We start from the raw sequence: 23,590 nt of genomic DNA on the forward strand, positions 1-23,590 counted from the left end.
CTAGTCTGAGACTCAGACTCAAGACTGCTCAAGATGTCCTTTTCCCAGCCTAATTTATAGGTAACCTACTTGTCATGGCCTGTTTGTATCTCTAGGTGATGAAATCTAGTAATCAATGTGATAATAGTAGGCCTTTTGGAAGGTGACTCGTCCTGAAGGAGGAGACCACGTGCCTTTCCTTATAAAAGAGGACAAGCACTGTGAACCAGAAAGATTTCCTACCTTTTAGAACAATGAAGGATAAATTCCCGTTATTTAATGGTCGCCCTGTTTTTGGTATCTATACATAATAGCAGCTGTATCTTTCCCTGTTTGCTAAAGCCATGAAGAATCCAAAAAGACTAATTCTTTTTCTGTAGCTCCTTGGTAGTGATCTTTTCAGTTTCTAACTGGGTAAAGAATGCTAGTCTTCCCTTGAGGGGAAGTTCTTCAGTGCTTCAGGGTCTTAAACATTAATGGAACTTACTGGCAGTCTGTAAAGCAAGTAGGGATTTGGATCTTGTTCCATCTGGATTGCATGTAAGATACAGAAAAATGCATGCTATAGAGATGGATTATATTACTGCTGTATAACTTTGAAAATACAGGTTTCAGCATACTTTGTAAAATCAAATTTTCTGACTGTATAGCTGGGCACAATGGTTTACGCCTGTAACCCTAGCTGGAGGCTGAGATCTGAGGATCCCAGTTTAAATCCAGCCCCGGCACAAAAGTCCAAAGTCTCTGAAACTCTTATCTCCAATAAACCACCAAAAAACTAGAAGTGGCACTGTGACTCAAGGGGTAGCCTTGAGCCCAGCCCAGAGTTCAAGTCCCGCATCTGACAAAATTTTTTTTTCCCCGATGTTAGCCTTTAATGTTTATGACAAAGAAAAGTTTGAACCCATTCCCAAGCACACTAAATATAGTTATATGTTCATTCCTTGATGAACCACTGACTGGGAGAGAAAAAAATATGCCATGATCAATGTAAAATATATACTTTTGCTTCAGTAATGGTCTGATACCAATATTGGCAATATTTCAGTGACTGGTACTGTGAAACATTCCTCCTTCCCAGGCCTAGAGATGATGAGACTTTGCTTCAGAATTCTAATTAGGCTGAATTCTTTTCTATATTACCTCACCTTACATCTAATGGCTTAACTAGGTGATGTTTTTTTTTCCATATATTTTTTATTATAATTAATAGAAATGTTACATTATATTCACCAGATAGAAGGTGCATTACTTCACAAACATTGATACCCTTTCTCATATCTTGGTCCCCATTTCCCTCCCCCCACGCCCGCTCCTCATCTTGTTTTCTTCCCTTCCCTCTCCTATTTCAAATAACCAAATAAAAAAAATGTTTGAAAAATTTTATTACTGCACAAAATAGAATCAAATAGAAAATGGTATTCATTCCAAAATATCTGATAAATCTTTTCATAACAAAACTCTCATTGAAAAAAAATACCTGTCTAATCTAAATGCCAAACTAATTCATATCTGAAATATGTGCTATTTCATCTGTAATATCCTTAATTTCACTTTGAACTATGGTTAAATTAGATATTTTTTCATTTAAGAAAGTAATTTCTTTTTCTCTTTGCAATAAGTCAGTACCCAATCTTCCAATACGTAGTGTTAAATCATTTATCAAGGGGTCCAAACGAGAATAGTCCTTCTTTAGATTATGAATCTTTGGTTTTAGATCATTTGCAAAAGTGACTGTCTTCAGAACCTTGGCTCTGTCACTTTCTAAGATTAAAAACCTATCTGTGTATTTGTTGAAATCACTTGTGAGCTCAGTTAGTGTCTTCTTGATGGAGTGAATTTGTTGTGAATTTTCAGATGCTTTCTTTCGGAGTGCTGTGGTTCTGTCAATACTACTTGAGAGAAGATCACCTATGTTTTTCACTGTATTTTTTTCTACTTTTTCTATTTTATCCTCTAGTTCTTTCACAGAATCTATTAAGGATGTTACATCTGTTACTAAACCTGAAATACGTCTTATATCTGTTTTTATAGTTGTAATCTTGAGACCAACCTCCTTTGCCAGGGATCTTGTACCTTGGTCGACTTTTGTAATGTCTTGAGAAAGAGTTGTCAGATTGTTATTTAATCTATCCTGTTTTTCAGTTATCCTGTTAGTCCAAGTTTTCACCTCTTGCATTTCCTCTTGCAGATGCTGTAGATCAATTATTTGAAAAGACTTCAGTTGTTCCATGAGCTCTTCACATTTCTGATACTACAAGAAAATACCACAATGATTAAATTCATTAAAAGCTTAACATTTGAATTTCCAGCTTAAATTGCATGTGCTATTTTAAATTATTACTATAACTTCACTGTTCTTTGGCAAAAGATGATTCAAAAATAAGAGTCTGCCAAGAACCAGTGGCTCATACCTGTAATCCTAGCTACTCAGGGGGCTGAGATCTGAGGATCATGGTCTGAAGCCAGCCCAGGAAGGAAGTGGCACTGTAGCTTAGTAAGGTGCCAGCCTTGAGCAAAACAAGCTCAGGGACAGCAACCAGGCCTCCCATGGACACCTGCCTTTTTTTTTCCTCTTTTAAACATTGAGTATTATAACTCTACTCATCTAGCATGCCAGTGCTTGTCTTTTTCTTAGCAATCTAATATGAGATTTAAATGTTAATTTCACTGGCAATTAGTGATACTGAGTATTTTTTTCTGTTTATGTGGTACTAAGGAATCAAATCCAGGGCTTCATGCATGCTAGGCAAGCACTCTACCACTAAGCCACATTCCCAGCCCGTTTTCTTGTTAATGAGTTGTTTGTGTTTTTCATCAATTTTAGGTATTAGCCCTTATCAGATATATGGTTTGCAAATATTTTTTCTTATCCCATTGTTGTTTCTACCTACTTTTCATTTGGGGAAAAGTAGGGTAGAAACAAAAAGTACTTAGAAAAAGTATTTAGGAAAACTACTTAGAATACTTGCAAAGTACACTAGGCCATCAATTAAAAAAATGAAGAAAAGGAAAATTAAAGTGCTGATGAAAATGATGGGTAGGTCTCATAAACACAATACAAAGATGAAGAGAACGTCAAATAGGTAGGCTAAAAACATTTCCACAAAGCTGGGCACTGAGTCCATGAGACTCTTTTTTTCTTTCTTTCTTTCTTTTTTTGTGGGTCATGGGGCTTGAAGTCAGCTTGGGCACTGTCCCTGAGCTCTTCAGCTCAAGGCTACTGCCCCACCCTTGAGCCAAGCCCTACTTCCTGTTTTCTGGAGGTTAATTGGAGATAAGAGTCTCAAGTCTCCTTTTGTGCCCAGGCTGGCTCTGAACCCTGATCCTCAAATCTCAGCCTCCTGAATAGCTAGGATTACAGGCTTGAGCCACCTTGCCAGGCTCATGAGACTCTTATCTCTAATTAACCACCAGAAAACCAGAAGTGGTGCTGTGGCTCAAATGGTAGAAGATCAGCCTTGAGCTGAAGATGTCAGGGACAGTGCCCAGTCCCAGAGTTCAAGTCCCATGACCAACAAAACAAACAACAAAAAACATTTCCACACTGTAAGAAATGCACTTTGATCTCAAAACATGAAGTTTGGAAGTCGCGCTTTGGCTCAGTGGTAGAGTGCTAGCCTTGAGCTGAAGAGCTAAGGGACAGCAGTGCCTAGGCCAAGAATTCAAGCCCCACAACTGACCAAAAAACCAACCAAACAAAAAACCCCAAAAAACTAAATTAAAAAGTAAATTCATTTAGGGTCCAGGAGTGTGGCCTAGTTGTAGAGTGCTGGCCTATCACACATGAAGTCCTGGGTTTGATTCCCTAGTACCACATTTGCAGAAAAAGCTGGAATGGTGCTATGGCTCAAGTGGCAGAGTGCTACCCTTGAGAAAACTCAAGGAGAGTGCACAGGCCCTGAGTTTAAGCCCCAGGCGCAAAAAAAGGAAAAAAAAAATTTTTTCTAAATAATTATGTACTTCTTTAATAATATGCTCTTTTTTTTTTTTTCTCCTCTAGTACCGGAGATTGAATTCAGGACCTTGTGTGTTTTAGGCAGGTATTCTTACTACTTAAGCCACCCCAACATCTAAACTTTTTTTGTTGGTTTGTTAAGAGTTTTCTGTACTTCATTGTCTGGGCTGGCTTGGAACCTAGATCTGTTTCCTGAGTAGCTAGGATTACAGCCACTGGTACCCAGCTCAGAATATTATTTATTTACTTATTATTATTTTTGTGGGTTATGGAACTTGAACTCTGCCTGGGTGCTGTTCTTAAGCTCTTCAGCTCTACCCCTTGGCCTGGGCTTTGTCCCTGAGCTCAAGGCTACCACCCTACCCTTGAGCAAAGCCCCACTTCCCATTTTTTCTAGAGGTTAACTGGAGATAAGAGCCTCAGGTTCTTTTGTGCCTGGGCTGGCTTTGAACCTTGGTCCTCAGATCTCAGCCTCCTGAGTAGCTAAGATTACAGGCATGAGCCACCACGCCCAGCCAGAGTATTATTTTTATGGTATGTTTTAAAATAAGCACCAATACAGTTGCAAAAAATTACAATGAACTGTGGAAATGGGTTAATGTGTATTCAAGGTAATATTTCCCTCCTTGACCCAGAATTTCTGAATTAAAAAAACAGGTGTTAGAATTTTTCTCAGTAGTTTTATGCTACCCAAATTATTGGTGAAGGCAGGCCAATTTTGTGTGTGTTTGAGAAGTTCATTTGTAAAAATGCTATGATGAGCAGGATGTTAAAAAAAAAAAGCCACAAATAGGAAGGAAGTCAAGCAGTTGCAAAACCATGCTTTATTTTTAAGGAGAAAGTTTTGTAATATAGTATATCTGTTGAAACAGTCTCCCAGGGTAAAAGGCTTATGGTCATCTATTTCATTACTCATTACTAGGTTCTTAATAATGCATCACCTTTGGTAGAGTTTAAGTAGCTTAATTACTCAAGATATTTCAGAAAGAGCTTAGCGTTTAGAAGGATCAGATCATTAAGAAGCTGCTTTTCTGTACTTGGTACCATATAAAGGAAATTTATCACTTTTTTCCTTCAGTCATGGGGCTTGAACATTGTCCCTGAGCTCTTCAGCTCAAGACTAGCGATCTATCGCTGGAGCCACAGTGGCACTTTCGGTTTTCTGGTGGTTAAGTGGAAATAAGAGTCTCATGGACTTTTGTGCCTGGGCTGACTTTGAATCAAGATCCTGGGATCTCAACCTCCTAAAATAGCTAAGATTACAGGTGTGAGCCACTGGAGTCCAGCTGATTTATCACATATTTACAAGATACGCTCAACATAGTGCAAGTGAACAAGTAAGTCTAGAAAATGTTAAAATCCTTCTGTATTTTTTTTTTCTTTTTCAAAGTGCTGAAGATTTAAACTAGGGCCTTGCACATGCTAGACAGGCATTCTATTGCTGAGCTAGATCGTAGTCATAGAAACCGTTGAACTGAATTTCTTTCTTTTTTTTTTTTTTTTTTGCCAGTCCTGGGCTTGAGCTCAGGGCTTGAGCACTGTCCTTGGACTTTCTCAAGGCTAGCACTCTACCACTTGAGCCTCAGCACCACTTCCGGCCTTTTGCTATGTATGTGGGGTATCAAGGAATGGAACCCAGGTCTTCATGCATGCTGGGCAAGCACTCTACCACTAGGCCAAACTCCCGGCCCCGAACTGAATTTCTTTTAATTTTTTATTAATTTATTAACATTGATTTTTACATAATATTTCAAATGATGTGTTTAACAAACAAGGATTCAAGAAGGAATCACTGGTGCTTATATTTTAGAACATAATTAAAATTAGGCTGAGGGTTTGTATGTCATAGACTCTGCTTGAATTTTTTTTTTTTTTTTTTTTTTTTGTGGGTCATAGGGCTTGAATTCTGGGCCTGGGCATTGTCCCTGAGCTCTTCAGCTCAAGGCTGCCACCCTACCCCTGAGCCACAGCTCTACTTCTCATTTTCTAGTAGCTCATTGGAGAGAAGAGTCTCAGGGTCTTTAGTGCCCAGGCTGGATTTGAACCTCGATCCTCAGATGTTAGCCTCCTGAGTAGCTAGAATTACAGGTGTGAGGCACCGTGCCCAGCTAAACTGAATTATTTAAAATATGATTTGCCAGGAATGTGGCTTTTGGTAAAGTGCTTGCCTAGCATGCATGAAGCCCTATGTTCAATTCTTCAGTACCACATAAACAGAAAAAGCCAGTGTAGTGCTGTGTCTCACATGGTAGAGTGCTAGCTTTGAGACTGCCCAAGTTCAGGTCCTGAGTTCAAGCCCCATGACTGGCAGAAAAATTTTTTTTACTAAGGATGGATAGAAGAGTTAGAAAATCTAGCAGTAGCTCAAAACAACCCCCTCTGCAAATCCAACAGTTTATTTACCAAATTCCCATCATACATGCAAGGTACTAAATAAACTTAAGTGCATGTGTTGTCCTGTACTTTTTTTTATTGAAAGATTTTTATTAATACAGATTCTTACATCATATTTCAAATGTCATGTTTAACAAACAAGAATTCAAGAAAGGAATGTCTATATGCAATCACTGGCACATAGAGTTGTCCTGTACTTTTAAATACTGTCTGGCTATATAAGAATAGCAACATAGTTCGGGGAAATTTTAGGTCCAAATATGTCTTCCAAAATTTTTCCTAAAGGTTCTTAGCATTTACTAAATGATCTAGACATTTTTACTGTATCAATGCCATTTAAAATAAAACCAAAAGGAATGTGAGAAATTCAACAAAATTCTCATTTAAAAATTAAGCCCCCGGGCTGGGAGTTTAACTAGTGGTAGAGTGCTTGCCTAGAATGCACGACGCTCTGGGTTTGATTCCTCGGTACCCCATATACTGAAAAAAGCTGGAAGTGGTGCTGTGGTTCAAGTGGTAGAGTGCTAGTCTTGAGGAAAACCCAAGGACAGTGCTCATGCCCTGAGTTCAAGCCCCAGAATTGGCAAAAAAAAAAAAAAAAAAAAGAAAAAGAAAAACAATTAAGCCTCCAAAATAAAGTGGCCAAGAGTACATAGTAAGATTAGAAGATTCCAGCGTAGGGCAGCTCCTCTACTATTGCTTTCCTAGTTTCCTCCAAGCTTGTGTGGCGAGCGTGTGTCTATACAGAGAATTTGAACCTAGAGCATCACACATTTTAGCTACACCTAGGGCATCTCGCACACTGGACAAGCACTCTTAGCAGTTTTTGAGATAGATTCACTCTATGTAGCCCTGTCAGGATGCTCTCAAATTTGCAGTGCTCCTGGGTTGGCAGACACTTCAGTATTTGAACCATACTCAGCCATCTCCCCACCCACTGTTTTTCATTTGTTTTCTGTTCTAGATTCAAGGCCTCAAACTCTTGTTCAAAGTTGGCACTTTACTTGGGTCATGGCTCCAGACTAGCATTTTGCTGTTAGTACAGGCTTGGCATTCTGGTTTCTTTGAAAGACATTCTCCTTGACTTTTTGCCTGGGCTGGCCTTGACCTAAGCTCCTTCTATCTCTGTCTCCTGAGTAGCTGTCACTGTGACTGGACCCCAAATGCTAGTTTTTCTAATAGAAAAATCTTATTAAGGGAATACACAGAAACACAAATTTCAGTAGTTCCCTTATTTTCGGTAATATTTGCAAATGTACAATTTTTGTTTCTCGGTGTCATTATAGACCATGATGCCTACGTAGTTTCCATTTTCTTTCGTTACTATTTCTGTGGTATATACAGTTTACAATCAATTTGGGATTTCTCCAAAACCCTAAACATTTGTTAGGTAAAACTATGTAGCCATACTATCCTTTGTAATAGACTGTTTTCAAGTACTTTGTGTTTAATTCCACTGAAATACACTATAAAACTTGGATGGGGATCCGGGAGCATAGCCTAGTGGTAGAGTACTCAGCCTGCATGCATGAAGCCCTAGGTTCAATTCCTTGGTAGAACATACTCAGAAAAAGCCAGAGGTGGTACTGTGGGTCAAGTGGCAGAGGGCTAGCTTTCAGCAAAAAGTGTCCAAGGGCAGTGCCCAGGCCCTGAGTTCAAATCCTAGGACTGGCCTCAACAAAACAAACAAAAACAAAATAAAACAAAACAAAACAAAACAAACAAAAACCTGGACAGTTACTGTCAAAAAGAATCAAGGGGACCGGGCACAGTGGCTCACAACTGTAATCCTAGATCTGAGGATTGCAGTTCAGAGTCATCCCCAGTATTAAAGACCTTGAGACTCTTACCTCTAATTAACCACTAGACAACCACAAGTGGCTCTGTGGCTCAGGGTGGGAGCCTTGAGCTGAAGAACTCAGGGACAGAGCCCAAGCTCAGAATTTGGCCTAGTGGTAGTGGTTGCCTAGCATGCATGAATACCATGATTTGATTCCTTGGTACCACATACATAGAAAAAGCCAGAAGTGATGCTTTTGCTCAAGTGGTAGAGCTCTAGCCTTGAGAAAGGACAGTGCTCAGGCCCTGAGTTCAAGCCCCAGGACTGGCAAAAACAAAACAAAACAAAATAAAAATAAGAATAGAACTTCCATAGGCATCTATATATAATTTGGTTGGCTACATTATAATTTTAAATAAAATAAAACCAAACAGAAATAAATTTTATAAATTCAGTCCTATAACTCTAGATAATCTTTAAAATAATGCTTTGAGGAGGGGGGACAGTAGTACTTGGGATTGAACCCAAGTACTCTATCCTTTATTACCCAGCTTGACTTTTTTTTTTAGTGACATTACCAGGGTTTGACGCTATACACTGCATATTTTTGGTCACTGATGGTGCTCTACCACTTGAACCATAGCCTCCAGTCTAGGTTTTTGGTTTTTATTTTTTTGTTTTTTGGCTGGTTGGCTAGAGATATAGTCTTGAGGACTTTCCTCTCTGGCTAGTTTCCAAATTTGATCTTCAAAGTTTCAGGTAGAATTACAGACATGAGACATATTGTTAATAATAATTATCAATGTCAATAAATCAATCCCTAATTGATTAGGCCACTTCAAAGCATATATAATTGATTATACACATATCAAAGCATATGTAATTCACAGAAAAGGCCATACTTAACTAAGGATGTATTTTCTAATATTAAAAAATTCTTAACAACTATCAGTAACACAGTAAGAACTTAAACCAAAAGTAAAATATATCCCAGACTTCATAGTTTTCAAAAAGTACAAATGTTAACTCACAGAAAGCCCTCAGGTCTTTGGGGCTTTTTATTTTTTGTTTTACACAAAATTTCTATGAACTGGGTCCATTGAATCCTAGCTTGCAGTGAATTAACAAAGGAATGTGAAGAATAAGCTGAGGCAGGAATGTTACTGCCCATCCTGACAGCAAGATCAAGTGATAGAAAAGGGATAAGAAACAGACCTAGGAACTGGGCACTGGTAGCTCACATCTGTAATCCTAGTTACTTAGAGGCTGACATGTGAAGATCATGGTTCCAAGACAGCCCAGGCAGAAAAACCCCCATGAGTCTTTATCTTCAATTAACCACTCAAAAACTGGAAGTGTGGCTGAAGCTTAAAGTGGTAGAGTGCTAGCCTTGAGCAAAAGAACTTAGGGGCAGTGCCAGGCCCTGACTTTAAGCCCCATGGCCAATTAAAAAAATAAGGAAAACAGATACAGGCCTGCAAAAAGTAAGATAGGGTGATTTAGTAAAAAAACATTTTTCACTAGTATGCGAGATAGTTATATTTGGGTCCAATATAATAGTGACATTCATATTTAAAAATATTAAGCATATTGTCTTAGAAGTAGAGATATATACATTTTAGAGTTATTTCTATTCATTAAAAGCTAAGTTAAGGGCTAGGAGTTTGGCCTAGTGGTGGAGTGCTTGCCTAGCATGCATGAAGACCCGGGTTCGATTCCTGGGTACCACATACATAGATAAAAAACAAAAGTGGTGCTGAGGCTCAAGTGGTAGAGCTCTAGCCTTGAGAAAGTCCAAGGACAGTGCTCAGGCCCTGAGCTCAAGCCCAGGACTGGCAAAAAATAAAAAAAATTAAGTATTGGTTTACATGTAGTAATATGTTTCATCAGAAGTGGTCGTGAAAATTAAAAATCATCACCAACACCTTCATTTTCTATGATATGTTCTTGTAAAGTTCCTTTGTCTCTTGTACTTGAATATGTTATAAAATCATGAACTTTCCCTTTTAGAACACCTAGTTCATTTTGCATCTTTAATAGGCTATTATCATACTGAATTCCTTCAAGGAATTTCTGCACCTCCATTATCTCAGAAATGGCTTTTAGCATGTCATCTTCCATATTAAACATCTGCAGAGACAGGTCCTCCATTTTTTTTTCTGTTCGTATCAGATCCTGTGAGACTCTGAGAATAGAGTGAATAGCATTTTCAATTGTTGGCAAATGTGTCTTGCATTCTTCTACTTTGGGTTTGTAATTGGAGAGTTTATTTGTCAGATCTTCCTGTCTAGCCAGGAGAGAAAACTGTTCATCTTGTAACTTCTCAACTGCTTTTGCATCAGAGCTGAGCTGCTCCTCAACTCGCACAAGATCTTCTTCTTCTTGCCTTTTCAATGTTCTAATATTTCGTAGTGTGCTATCTTCCAAATCTTTTAGCCGTTCAGTGAGCAATTTTATTTCTTGCTCAGCTGAGTTAATTTGGACAGTAACTTGAGAATGTACATGTTTTGCTTCTGATTTGAAAATGTCTGTATCATCACTCATTTCTGCTAAGCTTCTCTTACAGAAATCGGTAATATTGTAGAATTCCTCAGTAAGGTTCTGCATCTTGGGAGTGAGCATTTCTTCACTATTTTGAATGTCATGCATAACTTTTTGGAAGCCAGATAAATCTTGTTTGAACTGGGTCATCAAAGTCATGGATGATGTAGCTTCCTGCAGGGTTTTTTCAGTAGACTCAAGCTGCATTTATAACACAAAACAATTTCCAACTCTACTTAATAACTTTTCCTTTTTAAATTTTATTTTAATGTATAGAGGAGTTAAGTTATATTCACCAGATAGAAAGTGCATTACTTCTCACATATTAATACCCCTTCTCATGTTTTTGTCCCCATTTCCCTTCCCCCACCCCGCTACTTAATAACTTTTCTTTTCTTTTTTTGTTTTTTCTTTTTGGTGAGTCATGGGGCTTGAACTTGGCCTGGGCGCTGTCCCTGAGCTCTTCAAGTCAAAGCTACTGCCCTACCCCTGGGCCTGGGTGCTGTCCCTGAGCTCCTCAGCTCAAGGCTACCACCCTACCCTTGAGCCAAGCCCCACTTCCCATTTTCTAGAGGTTAACTGGAAATAAGAGTCTCAGGTCCTTTTGTGCCTGGGCTGGCTTTTGAACCTTAATCCTCAGATAATAACATTTCTATTAAATAAACAGGACTACCACACATGCCAACTTTTTTTTTTTTTTTAACCAGTCCTGGACTTGAGCTCAGGCCTGAGCACTATCCTTGGACTTTCTCAAGGCTAGAGCTCTACCACTTGAGCCTCAGCACCACTTCCAGCTTTTTTGTATGTATGTGGTACCGAGGAATCGAACCTGGGTCTTCGTGCACGCTAGGCAAGCACTCTCACCACTAGGCCAAACTCCTGGCCCAATGTATGCTTTTTAAAGAGAAGTAATGTTAAGGACATTAGGAGTATATCACATTTTCCTTTCTTACTCCAATGGAAAATAACTTAGATGTCAATTTTATTGCTACCTGGCCTTTATTTTAGGAAGTATAAAATCGGTTTCCCACCTTAAGTTCTATGGTTCTGGAAATTTCTGCCTAGAATTTTTTTTTCTTTTTTTGGGGGTTATGAGGGCATGAACTCTTCAGCTTAAGGCTACCACCCTACCCTTGAGCCACAGCTCCACTTCTTGTTTTCCAGTGGTTAACTGTAGATAAGAGTCTCACATTCTTTAGTGCCCAGGCCGACTTTGAACCAAGATCCTCAGATCTCAGCCTCTTGAGTAGCTAGGATTACAGGCGTAAGCCACCACGCCTAGCTATGTTTGGTTACCTTCTTAAGGAGAAAATACTAAAATCAGGTCTTACAAGGGCTTTTTTGTCTTTTTGTGCTGGTTGTGGGGTTTGAACTCAGGGCCTGAGTATTGTCCCTGAGCATTTATTCTCATGGCTACTACTCTACCACTTGAGCCACAAGTCTGCTTCCAGCTTTTTGGTGGTTAATTGGAGATAAAAGTCTGGCAGACTTTGGGAAGGGAGTGGGAGGGAGAGAAATGGGGCCAAAAACATGAGAAAGGATAGCAATGTTTGTGAAGTAATGCACCTTCCATCTGGTGAATATAATGTAACCCTTCTATTAATTACAATAAAAATATATTAAAAAAAAGTCTCAGACTTTTTTGCCTGGACTGGCTTTGTTTGATCTGCCATCCTCAGATCTCAGTGCCCTGAGCAGCTAGGATTACAGGCATGAGCTACCAGTGCCTAGTTTCACAAAGGCATTTTTAATTTCAAAAAGAAATAACAATAAAAAAGTGGAGACAATGGGCCGGGAGTTTGGGCTAGTGGTTACAGTGCTTGCCTAGCATGCATGAAGACCCGGGTTCGATTCCTCGGTACCACATACATAGAAAAAAGCCAGAAGTGGTGCTGAGGCTCAAGTGGTAGAGCTCTAGCCTTGAGAAAGTCCAAGGACAGTGCCCTGAGCTCAAGCCCAGGACTGGCCAAAAAAAAAAAAAATTTTGACTCATAAAGACCACTCAGGGGCCAGGAGTGTAGCCTAGTGTTAGAGTATCCACTTAGCATGCACGACAGGTTCAAGCCCCAGGACTAGCCAAAGTGGCAGGGGTGGAGGAACACTCTGAAATGTTTAAAAAGCATTTTAGAAGTCCCATATGATCCTGGTATGTCTAGCATATACGAGGTATACTATATCTGAGTAAATATCTGAAGGAATTGAAGTAAGCATATAATATAGAGATAACTGCACACCTTTGTTTACATAGTAGCCAAATTATGGAATCGGCCTAGGTGCCTATCAACAGATACTGTCTATACATACAATGTTCATCATGGGGCTTGAACTCAGAACCTGGGCACTGTAAGACGAGTATTCTACCACTTTGAGTCACAGAGCTACTTCTGGTTAACTACAGATAAGAGACTCAAGGTCTTCTGCCTGGGCTTTTTTTTTTTTTTTTTTTTTTGGTGGGTCATGGGCCTGGGTGCTGTTCCTGAGCTCTACAGATCAAGGCGACCACCCTACCCATCGGTCTGGCTACTATCCCTGAGCTCTTCAGCTCAAGGCTACTGCCCTACCCTTGAGCCAAGCCCCACTTCCCTTTTCTGGAGGTTAATTGGAGATGAAAGTCTCAGGTCCCTTTGTGCTGGGCTGGCTTTAACATTGATCCTCAGATCTCAGTTAGGATTATAAGCGTGAGTCACTCAGCCTGGCTTCTGGGCTGCTTCTGAACCGTAATCCTCAGATCTCAGCCATTTGAGTAGCTACATTACAGGTGTGAGCCACCATGTGCCTGGCTTTACTATGGAGTTTTATTCAGCCTTAAGGAACAGCAGAATTGAGCCTGGTGTCAGCTCAGACCTATAATCCCACTCCGGAGGCTGAGATCTAAGGATTGCAGTTCATGGCTGGTCAGATCAGGAAAGTCCATGAAACTCTGATCAATTAGCTAGCTAGCAAAAAGTCAGAAATGGAGCTATGACTCAAGTCGCAGGGTGCAAGCCTTCAGCAAAAAAGCTCAGGAATAGTTGCTCAGGCCTTAAGTTCCAGCCCTATAACTGGCACCAAGAAACAAAATAGAAAAACTCCAGACAAACAAGAACAAAATTATGTCATCTGCAGAAAAATGAACAGAACTAGTGAACCTCATATCAAGCAAAATAATCCAGACTCAGAAAGACACATATGCTTAATTTCCATTCACATATTTTATTTTCTGGAAGACCCTTCATTTTCTATGTTTCTACAATGTCTTCGCTCACTGTTAGGATTTAGACTTGAAATGTGACACCAAATGCTCTTGTGTAAACATCTTGGTTCTAGCTTAAGGACATTTGGTAAGTGAACGGATTTTAAGATCTCTGACCTAATTAATGAGCTACTTTTTTGATAAATTCATAATATTATGGTACTGGGAAATGGGCCTAATTGAAGAAAGCGCGCTCTCTTTCTTTTTCTCTCTCTCCTTTTTTTTTTTTTACCAGTCCTAGGACTTGAACTCTAGGCCTAGACACTCTGAACATTTCTGTGCTCAAGGCTAGTGCTTTACCACTTGAGCCACAGCACCACTTCTTGCTTTTTCTGTATATGTGGTACTGAGGAATTGAACCCAGGGCTTCGTGCATGCTAGGCAAGTGCACACTAGGCCACACTCTACCTTCCCCATTCTTTTTTTTTTTTTTTTTTGCTGGTCCTGGGGCTTGAACTTTGGGCCTGCCCATTGTACATGGAACACTTGGCTTCAGGTTAGCTCTCTACCACTTAAGCCACAGCACCATTTCAGCTTTTCCTTGTGATTTAATTGGAGGCAAGTGTTTCATAGACTTTCCTTCCTGCCTGGCTTCCCACCTAGGTACTCAGATCTCAGCCTTCTGAGTAAGCAGGATTACAAGTGTGAGCCACCCATACCCATCTAGGAGGAAATTTCTTTACGGGAATGTCCCCTAGAATGTCCCATAGACAGAGAAGTAATATAAAGATAGATATGTCTTTAGGCCCTTCCTCTTCTTCAGCTTTCTGGCTACAAGGAAGTAAATAGCATTTGTCACATGCTCTCACTGCCATGATATTGTTTTGCCTCAGGCCCAAAGCAAGGATCCAGTTGACCTAGGACTAAAACCTCTGAAATTGTGAGTCAAAATAAATACTTCATCCTTCTAAGTGGTTTCTCTCAGGTATGAAGTCACAATGATCACACCCAACTGGTGCTGAGCACAAGTCCTTATTTTATAACATGAGTAAAGGATTCATGACGAATAGTGAATAGAGGGCGTGTTTCCCAACAGTCTCTTGGTTCATGGTAGTCAGACAATGCCTAAGAAGTTCTGAGTTGGAATTAAGGTAGAGGAGTATTAAAATGAGGAACCCCCCCAAAAACAAGCTAAATAATAAATTACCTTTTCTGAAATTAAATTGATTTTACTTTGAAGTCCTTGCAACGTACTGCTTTCTATTTTCAGTAACTGGTATTGGTTTTCCATCTTTGCAAACTTTTCTGACTGTTGAAATACAAGCCTGGAAAAGAAAAAATACTATAGTTCAACTTATATCCATTTAGATTTTATGTATGCATGCATTCATATATTTATTGTGTGTGTGTGTGTGTGCGCACGCGCGCGCCAGTCCTGGGGCTTAAACTCAGGGCCTGGGTGCTGTCCCTGAGCTTTTTTTGCTCAAACTTGATCTTTAAACACCAGAAAGCCAGAAGCGGAGCTGTGGCTCAAATGGTAGAGATCAAGTTTGGGCCATTTGAGCCACAGCTCCGCTTCCGGCTTTCTGGTGTTTAATTGGGAGATAAACAGTCTCATGGACTATCTGGTCTGAGCTATTTTTGAATCGTGATCCTTAAATCTCAGCCTCTGGAGTACTTAAGATCACAAGGCTCACACCATTCATGCCAACTGTTGTTTTTTCAATCTTATTTTTACTATTCTATTTGCTTATTATTATTTTTTCAGCATTTATTTATTTATTTGCCAGTCCCGGAGCTTGAACTCAGCGTCTGATCACTGCCCTACTGTCCTAGGGTTTTCCCAAGGCTAGAGCTCTACCACTTGAACCACAGCACCACTTCCAACTTTTTCTGTGTATGTGGTTCTGGGGAATCGAACCCAGGGCTTCGTGCATGCTGGGCGAGCACGCTACCACTAGGCCACGCTCCGGGCCCCAAAATAACAATGTTTTATTGAGTAAAAAAGAAAATAAGGGATAACTGGGACCTTCGTGGCTCAGGCCTGTAAAGCCTACCTACTCAGGAGGATGATGATCCCAAGTCCAGCCTAGGCAGAAAAGTTCAGAGACATTTATCTCCAACCAACCATCAAAAAGCGGGTGGAGGAGCTCTGGCTCAAGTAGTAGAGTGCCAGCCTTGAGTCGAAAGCTAAGGGGCAGTGCCCAGGCCCTGAAGTCAAGACCCAGTACTGGAAACCACACACACACACACACACACACACACACACACAACGATACACTCAGTTTCAAGAGAACTCAGGTATTATGCACTATTTCTGCATCTTTCCAGTATTACAGTTAGATCCATTTAAAACAACAACAAAACCCCAGTGCACAAGTGCTCAGGTTAGGAGCAAACTACCGAAGGCCGCTGTTGTCCTTACAGCATTTGTGGCTTGAACGACCGTAACAAACTCTTTCAAGGTGACAAACGTTTGCGGGTGGGCACCCGCGGCGTGGGACGTGGTTTACAAGGCCGCGCACGCGGGGGAGGGGGGGAAGAGGACGTGTAGCAGGCACTAAAGAAGGCCCGGTGGCCGATTCCTTCCCAAAGTTGAGTTCAGAGACCGGCGCGAGGTGGCTCCCTCGGGCTGGGGACAGGCAGTCGAGGGAGGGGAAGTAACGGTGGGGCTCGGGCAGGGGCTCGACCCCGGGGCCGGGCGGGCGGCGAGCGGCACTCACCAGGCCAGGCCCAAGCAGGTCCCCAGCGACAGCAGGCTCAGCCCCGTCCGGGGGTCCGCCCAGCCCCCGCCAGCGCCGCCCCGAATCTCGGGGCTCTTCCCGCCCTCGCTCCGCTTCCCGAGGTCCGACGAGGCTCCCTTGGGCCCGGGCTTCCTCCGATTCTTCACGTCGGACATGTCTGGAGGCCCCGAGGCCCACAACCCCAAGGATGGAGGGACGTGGCGGCTGGTCCGTCCTCGGGTAGCCTCGCCCCGTTACGGAGCAGGCGCCGCCCAGAACCCAACCCCTTCATTTTCCGGGTCGTCCCAGCCTTCGACTCCCGGGTTCCTCCAGCGGTGGAGGGAGGCGACCCCACCTTCCTGGTTCCACGGAGTAACTGACGCGAACGCGCAGGTCGCCTCAAGTCTTTTCCCTCTGGACAACGCGGCGCGCCTCAGAGTCTTAACCGCGCCTCCGGGTTTTAACCGCGCCCCACCACGCCTGGTCCCTTAACCACGCCCCCTAGGCCTATTTTAGACCCGCCCCCAACCCGCTTTGGGAAGATTAGATGCTTCCTATTGGCTCGAGAGAATACGGCGCGCCCCCTGGGGCTTTAGCCACGCCCTAACCCCGCCTTGAGTCGTAGCCACGCCCTCGTCCTGCCTCTGGGAAGTCTGGGCGCTTCCCATTGGCGCGGGCGAAGCGCGTGGACGCGCGGCGGCGTCCGCGGCCCCGGGTAGGAAATTGGGGCTGTGTGTATTTTACACGCGTCGGGGAGCGAGCGCGCGCTGTCTCGACTGGGCGGGCCGGGCGGGTTTTGCCGCCTGGCGGTCCTGGGGCCGTGGGGAGGTGGTGGTAGCCGGTGGATGCGAAGGCTGTAATCCACACGTAGCAGGGGTTAGGGGACCGGAGGAGAAGTGTCCGCGCCAGCCGCGGCGGCGTTCGGGGTGGCGCTGGACGCCCGCCGGGGTGCAGCTCCCTCTGGACGGAAGGAAGGAGCGGCTGTCCGTGGGGCCCTCCTCCTTTTGTGCCCTGGGGTGGAAGGGAAAGTGGGCTGGCTGGACGGGGTGGAGGGGGCCCCAGCCGCGGCGGTGACGCCCCCCTCTTGCCTCCGCTCGGAGTCCTGCGCCCGCGGTGCCGAGGCCCAGGTGAGGCTCCCGCGAGGAGGGCCGGGCCTGCCCGCGCCCCGGGGGTTCGCCAGAGCCGCGGCCTGGTCCCCCGCGCCCCGCATTCCTGGTCGGAAGCCCACGGCGGCCTGGATTTTCCTGGTCTAACCCCGCTGGGCTGCTCTTCCCAGGGAGAACTCAGCTCCCAGGTTTGGGTAAGTTCACCCCCCTTCTCCCAGACGCACGTTCTCGGGGGGAGAGGGGGTAGAGTGGGGTGGGGTGGGAGGGTGTGTTTTCTGGGACTGGAGGACCTCTGGGTTACGGAATATTTGTACCAGTCTAAATGAGGAAGTAGTACGTTGATTCTGTGTGTATATATATCTCTTTTACGTCTTCAGAATTAAGAGTTTTGGTTTTCCATTTGGATGAGGCTACAAAAGATGGGACACAGAATGTGTAAAGTTCTAAAAACATGTTGAAAATGTTCTTCTTGAAGGTTTTATAGGACCAGGGAAAACGAACTTAGTTTCAGATCTCCACCAGAGAATGTCTATTTTTTTTTTGTATTGGACCTAACCTATTTTTTTTGACAGATTTAATATCAAAATGGTCAAGAAACGGTTTAAAACCCCTAAAATATAAGTTTTTCATTTTGAAGGCAAATTAAAAAAAGCAAAACAACTCGTTTGAACCTTTTGAACCTTGATAATCACACCCTACTCTGTTTTTGCAACTGCTGTATGTGATGACTTTGGAACTATATGGTCATTTCTTTGAAGTTTGTTGAGTATTATTGCTCTTCTACATTCTCTGAGTTATTTATGCTTAGTTTTGGTTTTACATTTAGGCTATTCACATTCATTCTATAGCTACACCTTTTCTTGTGAATTTTGTTTTTTATTGTTGGGAAAGTGTACAGAGGGGTTATAGTTACATTTGTCAGGTAGTAGTAGGTGTATTACTTCTCACACATTGATAACCCCTTCTCATCTTTTTGTCCCTCCCCGCACCCTACCCTTCCTCTTTTTTTTTTCTTGTGGGTTGTTGGTCTTCAACTCTGGGCCTGGGTGTTGTCCCTGAGCTCCTCAGCTCCAGGCTACTGCATTACCTCTTGAGCCTCCTAGCCCCGCTTCCCATTTTCTAGTGATTAATTGGAGTAAAAGTCTCACAGTCTTTAGTGCCCTGGCTGGTTTTGAACTTTGATCCTCAGATCTCAGCCTCCTGAGTAGCTAGGATTACAGGTGTGAGCCACTCCACCAGCTTCTTGAGAATTCTTTCAGTGATAGGACTTAGACTTCTTTACAGCTTCCTATATAGTGTATGTGTATTGAAGGAATAAATTATTAAACTCATTTAGACACTCACTGTGATACTTTGGACTTCTATATTCTGAACTGAGTTTTTGTTGTTGTTGTTTCCCAGTCTTGGGGCTTGAACTCAGTTCCTGAGCACTGTCCTTGGAGCTTTTGTGCTCAAGGCTAGTGCTGAGCCCCTTGAACCACAGCTCCATTTCTGGTTTTTTGGTAGAATAAGTCCTTCCTAGGACTTCCTTCAAACCACCATCCTCAGATCTCAGCCTCCTGAGTAGCTAGGATTATAGGTATGAGCCACCTGTGCCGGGAACTGGGTTTTATACTGTTATATTTGAAATAAATGTAGTAGAAACTTAAAAGTATTTTACTTAAAAAAAAAAGTGGTAGCCAGGATCGCAGGAAGCTAGTCATGGCAGGAAAGTCCATGAGACTATTATCTCCAGTTAACCAACCACTGTGGCTCAAAATGGTAAGCAAAAAGAGCTTTGAACAAAAAGAACTCAGGGACAGTGCCCATACCCTTGAGTTCAAGCTCCATGACCAACCAAAAAAAAAAAAAAAGTATTTTACTGTAGAGAATGTTATTCTTCCTTTGTTACCTCTTAATCCAAAAATGACATCTGAGGGTATTTCCTGTTGCTTTGTGAGAAATATGTTTACTGATGAAGACTTGGAAGCTTACACCCACACACCCACTTCCTACTACTTATTACATATTAAATTCTTACTTTGGATAAAGAAAACAAGATGGGGGGCTGAGAGTATGGCCTAGAGGTAGAGTGTTTGCTTGCTTGCCTTGCTCGCATGAAGTCCTGGGTTTGAGTCCTTGATACCACATACACAGAAAATGCTGGAAATGGTGCTGTGGCTCAAGTGGAGTTCTGACCTTAAAAAAGCACAAGGACAGTGCTCAGGCCTTGAGTTCAAGCCCCAAGACTGGCAGAAAAAAGAAAAAAAAAACCCGAAACAAAAAAAAAACCAAGATGGTTTTAAATATTAGGACTTAATTATGCTCACTATTTCATAATATCTTAAGAAAAGTAAGTATTTTATTGTAAAAAAAAATAATAATGTGTGCAAGGCGCAGGTGGCTCATACCTGTAATCCTAGCTACTCCAGGGGGCTGAGATCTGAGGATCATGGTTCAAAGCTAGCCTGGACATAGAAGTCCATGAGATTCTCATCTCCAGTTAACCACCAGAAAACTGGAAGTGGTGCTGTAGCTCAAGTGATAGAGCGCTTGCCTATCACTTGACAGCGCCCAGGCCCAGAGTTCAAGCCCCAGGACTGGCCAAAAAAAGAAAGAAAGAAAGAAAGAAATGAAGAAAGAAAGAAAGAAATTCATATATTGCCAGGCACTGGTGGCTCACTTTTGTAATCCTAGCTATTCAGGAGGCTGAGATCTGAGGATTGAGGTGCAAAGCCAGCTGGGGCACTAAACTCTGTGAGACTATTTTTTTGGTCAGTTGTGAGATTTGAACTCCAGATCTGGACGTTGTTCCTGAGCTCTTCAGCTGAAGGCTACCACTCTACACCTTGAGCCACACTATTCCTTGAGCCACAGCACCATTTCTGGTTTTCTGATGGTTAATTGGAGATAAGAGTCTCACGGGATTTTCTTGTATAAGCTGGCTTTTTTTTTCTCCATATATTTTTTTTATTGTAATTAGTAGAAGGGTTACATTATATTCACCAGATAGAAGGTGCATTACTTCACAAACATTGATACCCTTTTTCATGTCTTGGTCCCCATTTCCCTCCCCCCACCTCCACCCCTCATCTTGTTTTCCCCCTTCCCTATCCAATTTCAAATAACCAAATATGCATATATACAATATATCAGATAGCAAGATGAAATACTGTAACAATATGAGATAACCAAGGGACAGCAAAAGAAATGAGAGATAACATAGTACATTCACTCATTATATGGCTTTTGTTTCTATATAATGAAGGTCCTTTCATTTAGAGTCACTCTATATGGCCTTAGGTTTTGTTCTATTGTAAATCTCTGCTGCTAGGAGAGCCCAAGGTTTCTACTGATTATGACAAATGAGGGAAACCATTGAGCCTATGTTCCTTTGAGTCTGGCTTACTTCACTTAATATGATTTTTTCTAAGTCTTTCCATTTTCTTACAAATGGGGCGATGTCTTCTTTCTGACAGCAGCATAGAATTCCATTGTATATAAATACTATATCTTCTTGATCCACTCTTCAACTGAGGGGCATCTGGGTTGGTTCCATATCTTTGCTATGGGTAAATAGTGCTGCAATGAACATCATTGTGCTAGTGGATTTAGTATGTACTTGTTCCTGGACGATTGGGTAAATGCCAAGTAGTGGAATTGCTGGGTCATAGGGGAGCTCTGTGTTTAGTCTTTTGAGGAATTGCCATACTGCTTTCCACAGTGGTTGAACGAGTTTATAGGCTGGCTTTGAACAGTGACCTTTGGTTCTCAGTCTCCTAAGTAGCATAGATTACAGAGGGGAGCCACTAGTACTGGACTGTTTTTACAATTGTTTTGTGTGCTGGTACTGGGGCTTGAATTTAGGACCTAAGTTGCCTTCTCTTAGCTTTTCTTTACCTAGGCTGGTGCTCTACCATTGAGCAACAATGCCTCTTCTGGATTCCTGCTAGGGCTAAGTTTGAACCATGATGCTCTGTTCTCAGCCTTATGTGTTGCCAGGATTATATTTGTGAGCCCAGCTTTATCTTATTTTAAATAGGGAAAAATAAAAATTAAGATGCCATTACAGAAAAATAGTGGGCAGAAGAGTTGCATCCATTTTATATTCTCCCTAAGCAATAGCTAAAAATGTCTGTTCCCTCACACCTTCCTTTTTTTTCTGGTTTTATTTATTTTATTTTATTGTTATTGTAAAAGTGATGTACAGAGGGGTTCCAGTTACATAAATCAGATAATGAATACATTTCCTTTTGAACAGTGTCACCTTTCCCCTCTTTTTTTCCCCAGTTCCCTCTCCCAGCCCTCTTCCCCTACATCCTCACACCTTTCAGTGCATTGGGTCTTGTTTATTTTTAAAGATCTTAGCAGAACATAAACAAAAAAAAAAGTCCCGGTTTTCTTTGCAATTTGTCCTGACACATACCTTGGTATTTTGCCTGTAGCTCATGGTTGACAGCTCAGAGAGAGAATTGGAGGGAGGATGGATGCAAAAGCCCGAAATTGTTTGCTTCAACACAGAGAAGCTCTGGAGAAGGACATCAAGACATCGTACATCATGGATCACATGATTAGTGATGGAGTTTTAGCAGTATCAGAGGAGGAAGCAGTGGCAAGTCAGGTAAACCCTCTAAAGCTATCTGCTTTCTTAAAAGTTCTTAGAATTTTGGCATTTGGATTGGTCTCTACTAATTAATGTGGAAACCATATTTGCTACTGCATACTAAACATTTTTTTTTTCAGCCTACTAAACATCAACGAGCAGCGATTCTCATTAAAATGATACTTAAAAAAGATAATGATGCCTACATATCATTCTACAATGCTCTGCTACATGAAGGCTATAAAGACCTTGCTGCCCTTCTCCATAGTGGCATTCCTGTCATTTCTTCTTCCAATGGCAAAGATGCAGATGGTGGAATAACTTCATATGGTTTGTATCCTTGAAACTTCTGTCACATTGTTATTATGATGGCTACATCATTGCAGCTGTAGACCTGATTATAATAGATATCATATTCTGAAAAAATGTAATCAATTCACTGAGAAATTATAGTGATAAGTTCAATGAAAATGTTTATATTAAACACATTTTCTTCTGACTCAGTAGGCTATTTATTGCTAAGATAGTAGCAAGTATGCTCTAGCTTTTAGACCTAATAATATTATCTGTAAAGATCTTTACGTATTTTCTGTTCCATGTGTTTTTACACCTTATAGGAAAGAATAGGAGTCTTTAGAAATCTGTGTTCTTGAAGGCAGTTCCAAACACATTCTTATTTCTATACTCTTCTTCCTAATTTACTTTCTTTTACATACTGGAAATCAAGCCAATGACCTTATACATATCAGACCGTGTGACTACTGAGGTATTCTTTCTCAGGTTTCAGTATGAGACACAGAAGCTGGAGAGTCAGTAAGTAGTGGGGACTGTGTGTAAGTCAGGAATAGATGGAAAGTCTTGTTATGTGTTTTCTTCCTCCTCTTCTTTCTTCTTTCTTCTTCCTCTTCTTCCTCCTCCTCTTCCTTCCTTCTTCATCTTCCTCTCCTTCCTCTTCTTCTTTCTTCTTCTTCCTCCTCCTCCTTCCTTCATCTTCTTCCTCTCCTTCCTCTTCTCCTTCTTTCTTCTTTCTTCTTCCTCCTCCTCCTTCTTCCTTCTTCTTCCTCCTTCTTCCTCCTCTTCTTCCTTCTTCTTCCTCCTCCTCCTCCTCCTCCTCCTCCTCCTCCTCCTCCTCCTCCTCCTCCTCCTCCTCCTCCTTCTCCTCCCAGTCCTGGGGCTTGAGTTCAGGGCCTGAACATTGTCCTTGGACTTTCTCAAAGCTAGAACCCTACCACTTGAGCCACAGCACCACTTCTGGTTTTTCCTATGTATGTGGTACTGAGGAATTGAACCCTGGTCTTGTGCATGCTAGGCAAGTATTCTACCACTAGGTCAAACCCCCTGCTTTTTTTTGTGCT

General features: G+C 41.9%; 2 protein-coding genes across 7 annotated transcripts in view; one reads left to right on the top strand and one right to left on the bottom strand.

Moving 5' to 3' along the window:
• Positions 1-1,299: 1,299 nt before the first annotated feature.
• Ikbip (IKBKB interacting protein) lies at positions 1,300-17,027 on the bottom strand. Of its 4 annotated transcripts, none has more exons than XM_090328457.1 (3): positions 16,548-17,026; positions 15,032-15,149; positions 1,300-2,233 (listed from the first exon to the last, which is right to left on the bottom strand). In XM_090328457.1, exons 1-3 carry the CDS (start codon positions 16,721-16,723, stop codon positions 1,481-1,483), a joined length of 1,047 nt encoding a protein of 348 aa, XP_090184583.1. In that variant the 5' UTR covers positions 16,724-17,026; the 3' UTR covers positions 1,300-1,480. The 4 variants fall into 4 exon arrangements, with proteins under 4 accessions (XP_090184583.1, XP_090184585.1, XP_090184582.1 ...); XM_090328459.1 differs by lacking the exon at positions 1,300-2,233 and adding an exon at positions 5,644-10,853 and having other exon boundaries at positions 16,903-17,027; XM_090328456.1 differs by lacking the exon at positions 1,300-2,233 and adding an exon at positions 5,644-10,853 and having other exon boundaries at positions 16,548-17,027.
• A 356-nt stretch (positions 17,028-17,383) lies between these two features.
• The window catches only part of Apaf1 (apoptotic peptidase activating factor 1), an 83,859-nt gene continuing 77,652 nt past the window's right edge, over positions 17,384-23,590 (top strand). For all 3 annotated transcript variants that reach the window (XR_016534612.1, XM_090328460.1, XM_090328463.1), the window contains exons 1-3: positions 17,384-17,847; positions 22,078-22,253; positions 22,376-22,565. Coding sequence is in view for 2 of the 3 variants with exons in the window: in XM_090328460.1 (XP_090184586.1) it covers positions 22,116-22,253; positions 22,376-22,565 (328 nt within the window). In the remaining variant the exon portion in view is untranslated. The remainder of the gene's footprint in view (positions 17,848-22,077; positions 22,254-22,375; positions 22,566-23,590) is intronic.

The sequence above is a fragment of the Megascapheus bottae genome, chromosome 2 (assembly GCF_031878675.1).
Source record: "Megascapheus bottae isolate mThoBot1 chromosome 2, mThoBot2.hap1, whole genome shotgun sequence".
NCBI lineage: Eukaryota > Metazoa > Chordata > Mammalia > Rodentia > Geomyidae > Megascapheus > Megascapheus bottae.

Excerpts from the sequence above, each read along its gene's own strand:
- Ikbip (XM_090328456.1), bottom strand. The coding sequence starts at position 16,723 with ATGTCCGACGTGAAGAATCGGAGGAAGCCCGGGCCCAAGGGAGCCTCG. Across the intron at positions 15,150-16,547 it reads ACCTGCTTGGGCCTGGCCTG|GCTTGTATTTCAACAGTCAG; the intron begins GTGAGTGCCGCT and ends TTTCTTTTCCAG. Across the intron at positions 10,854-15,031 it reads TCAATTTAATTTCAGAAAAG|CTTGAGTCTACTGAAAAAAC; the intron begins GTAATTTATTAT and ends TTATAAATGCAG.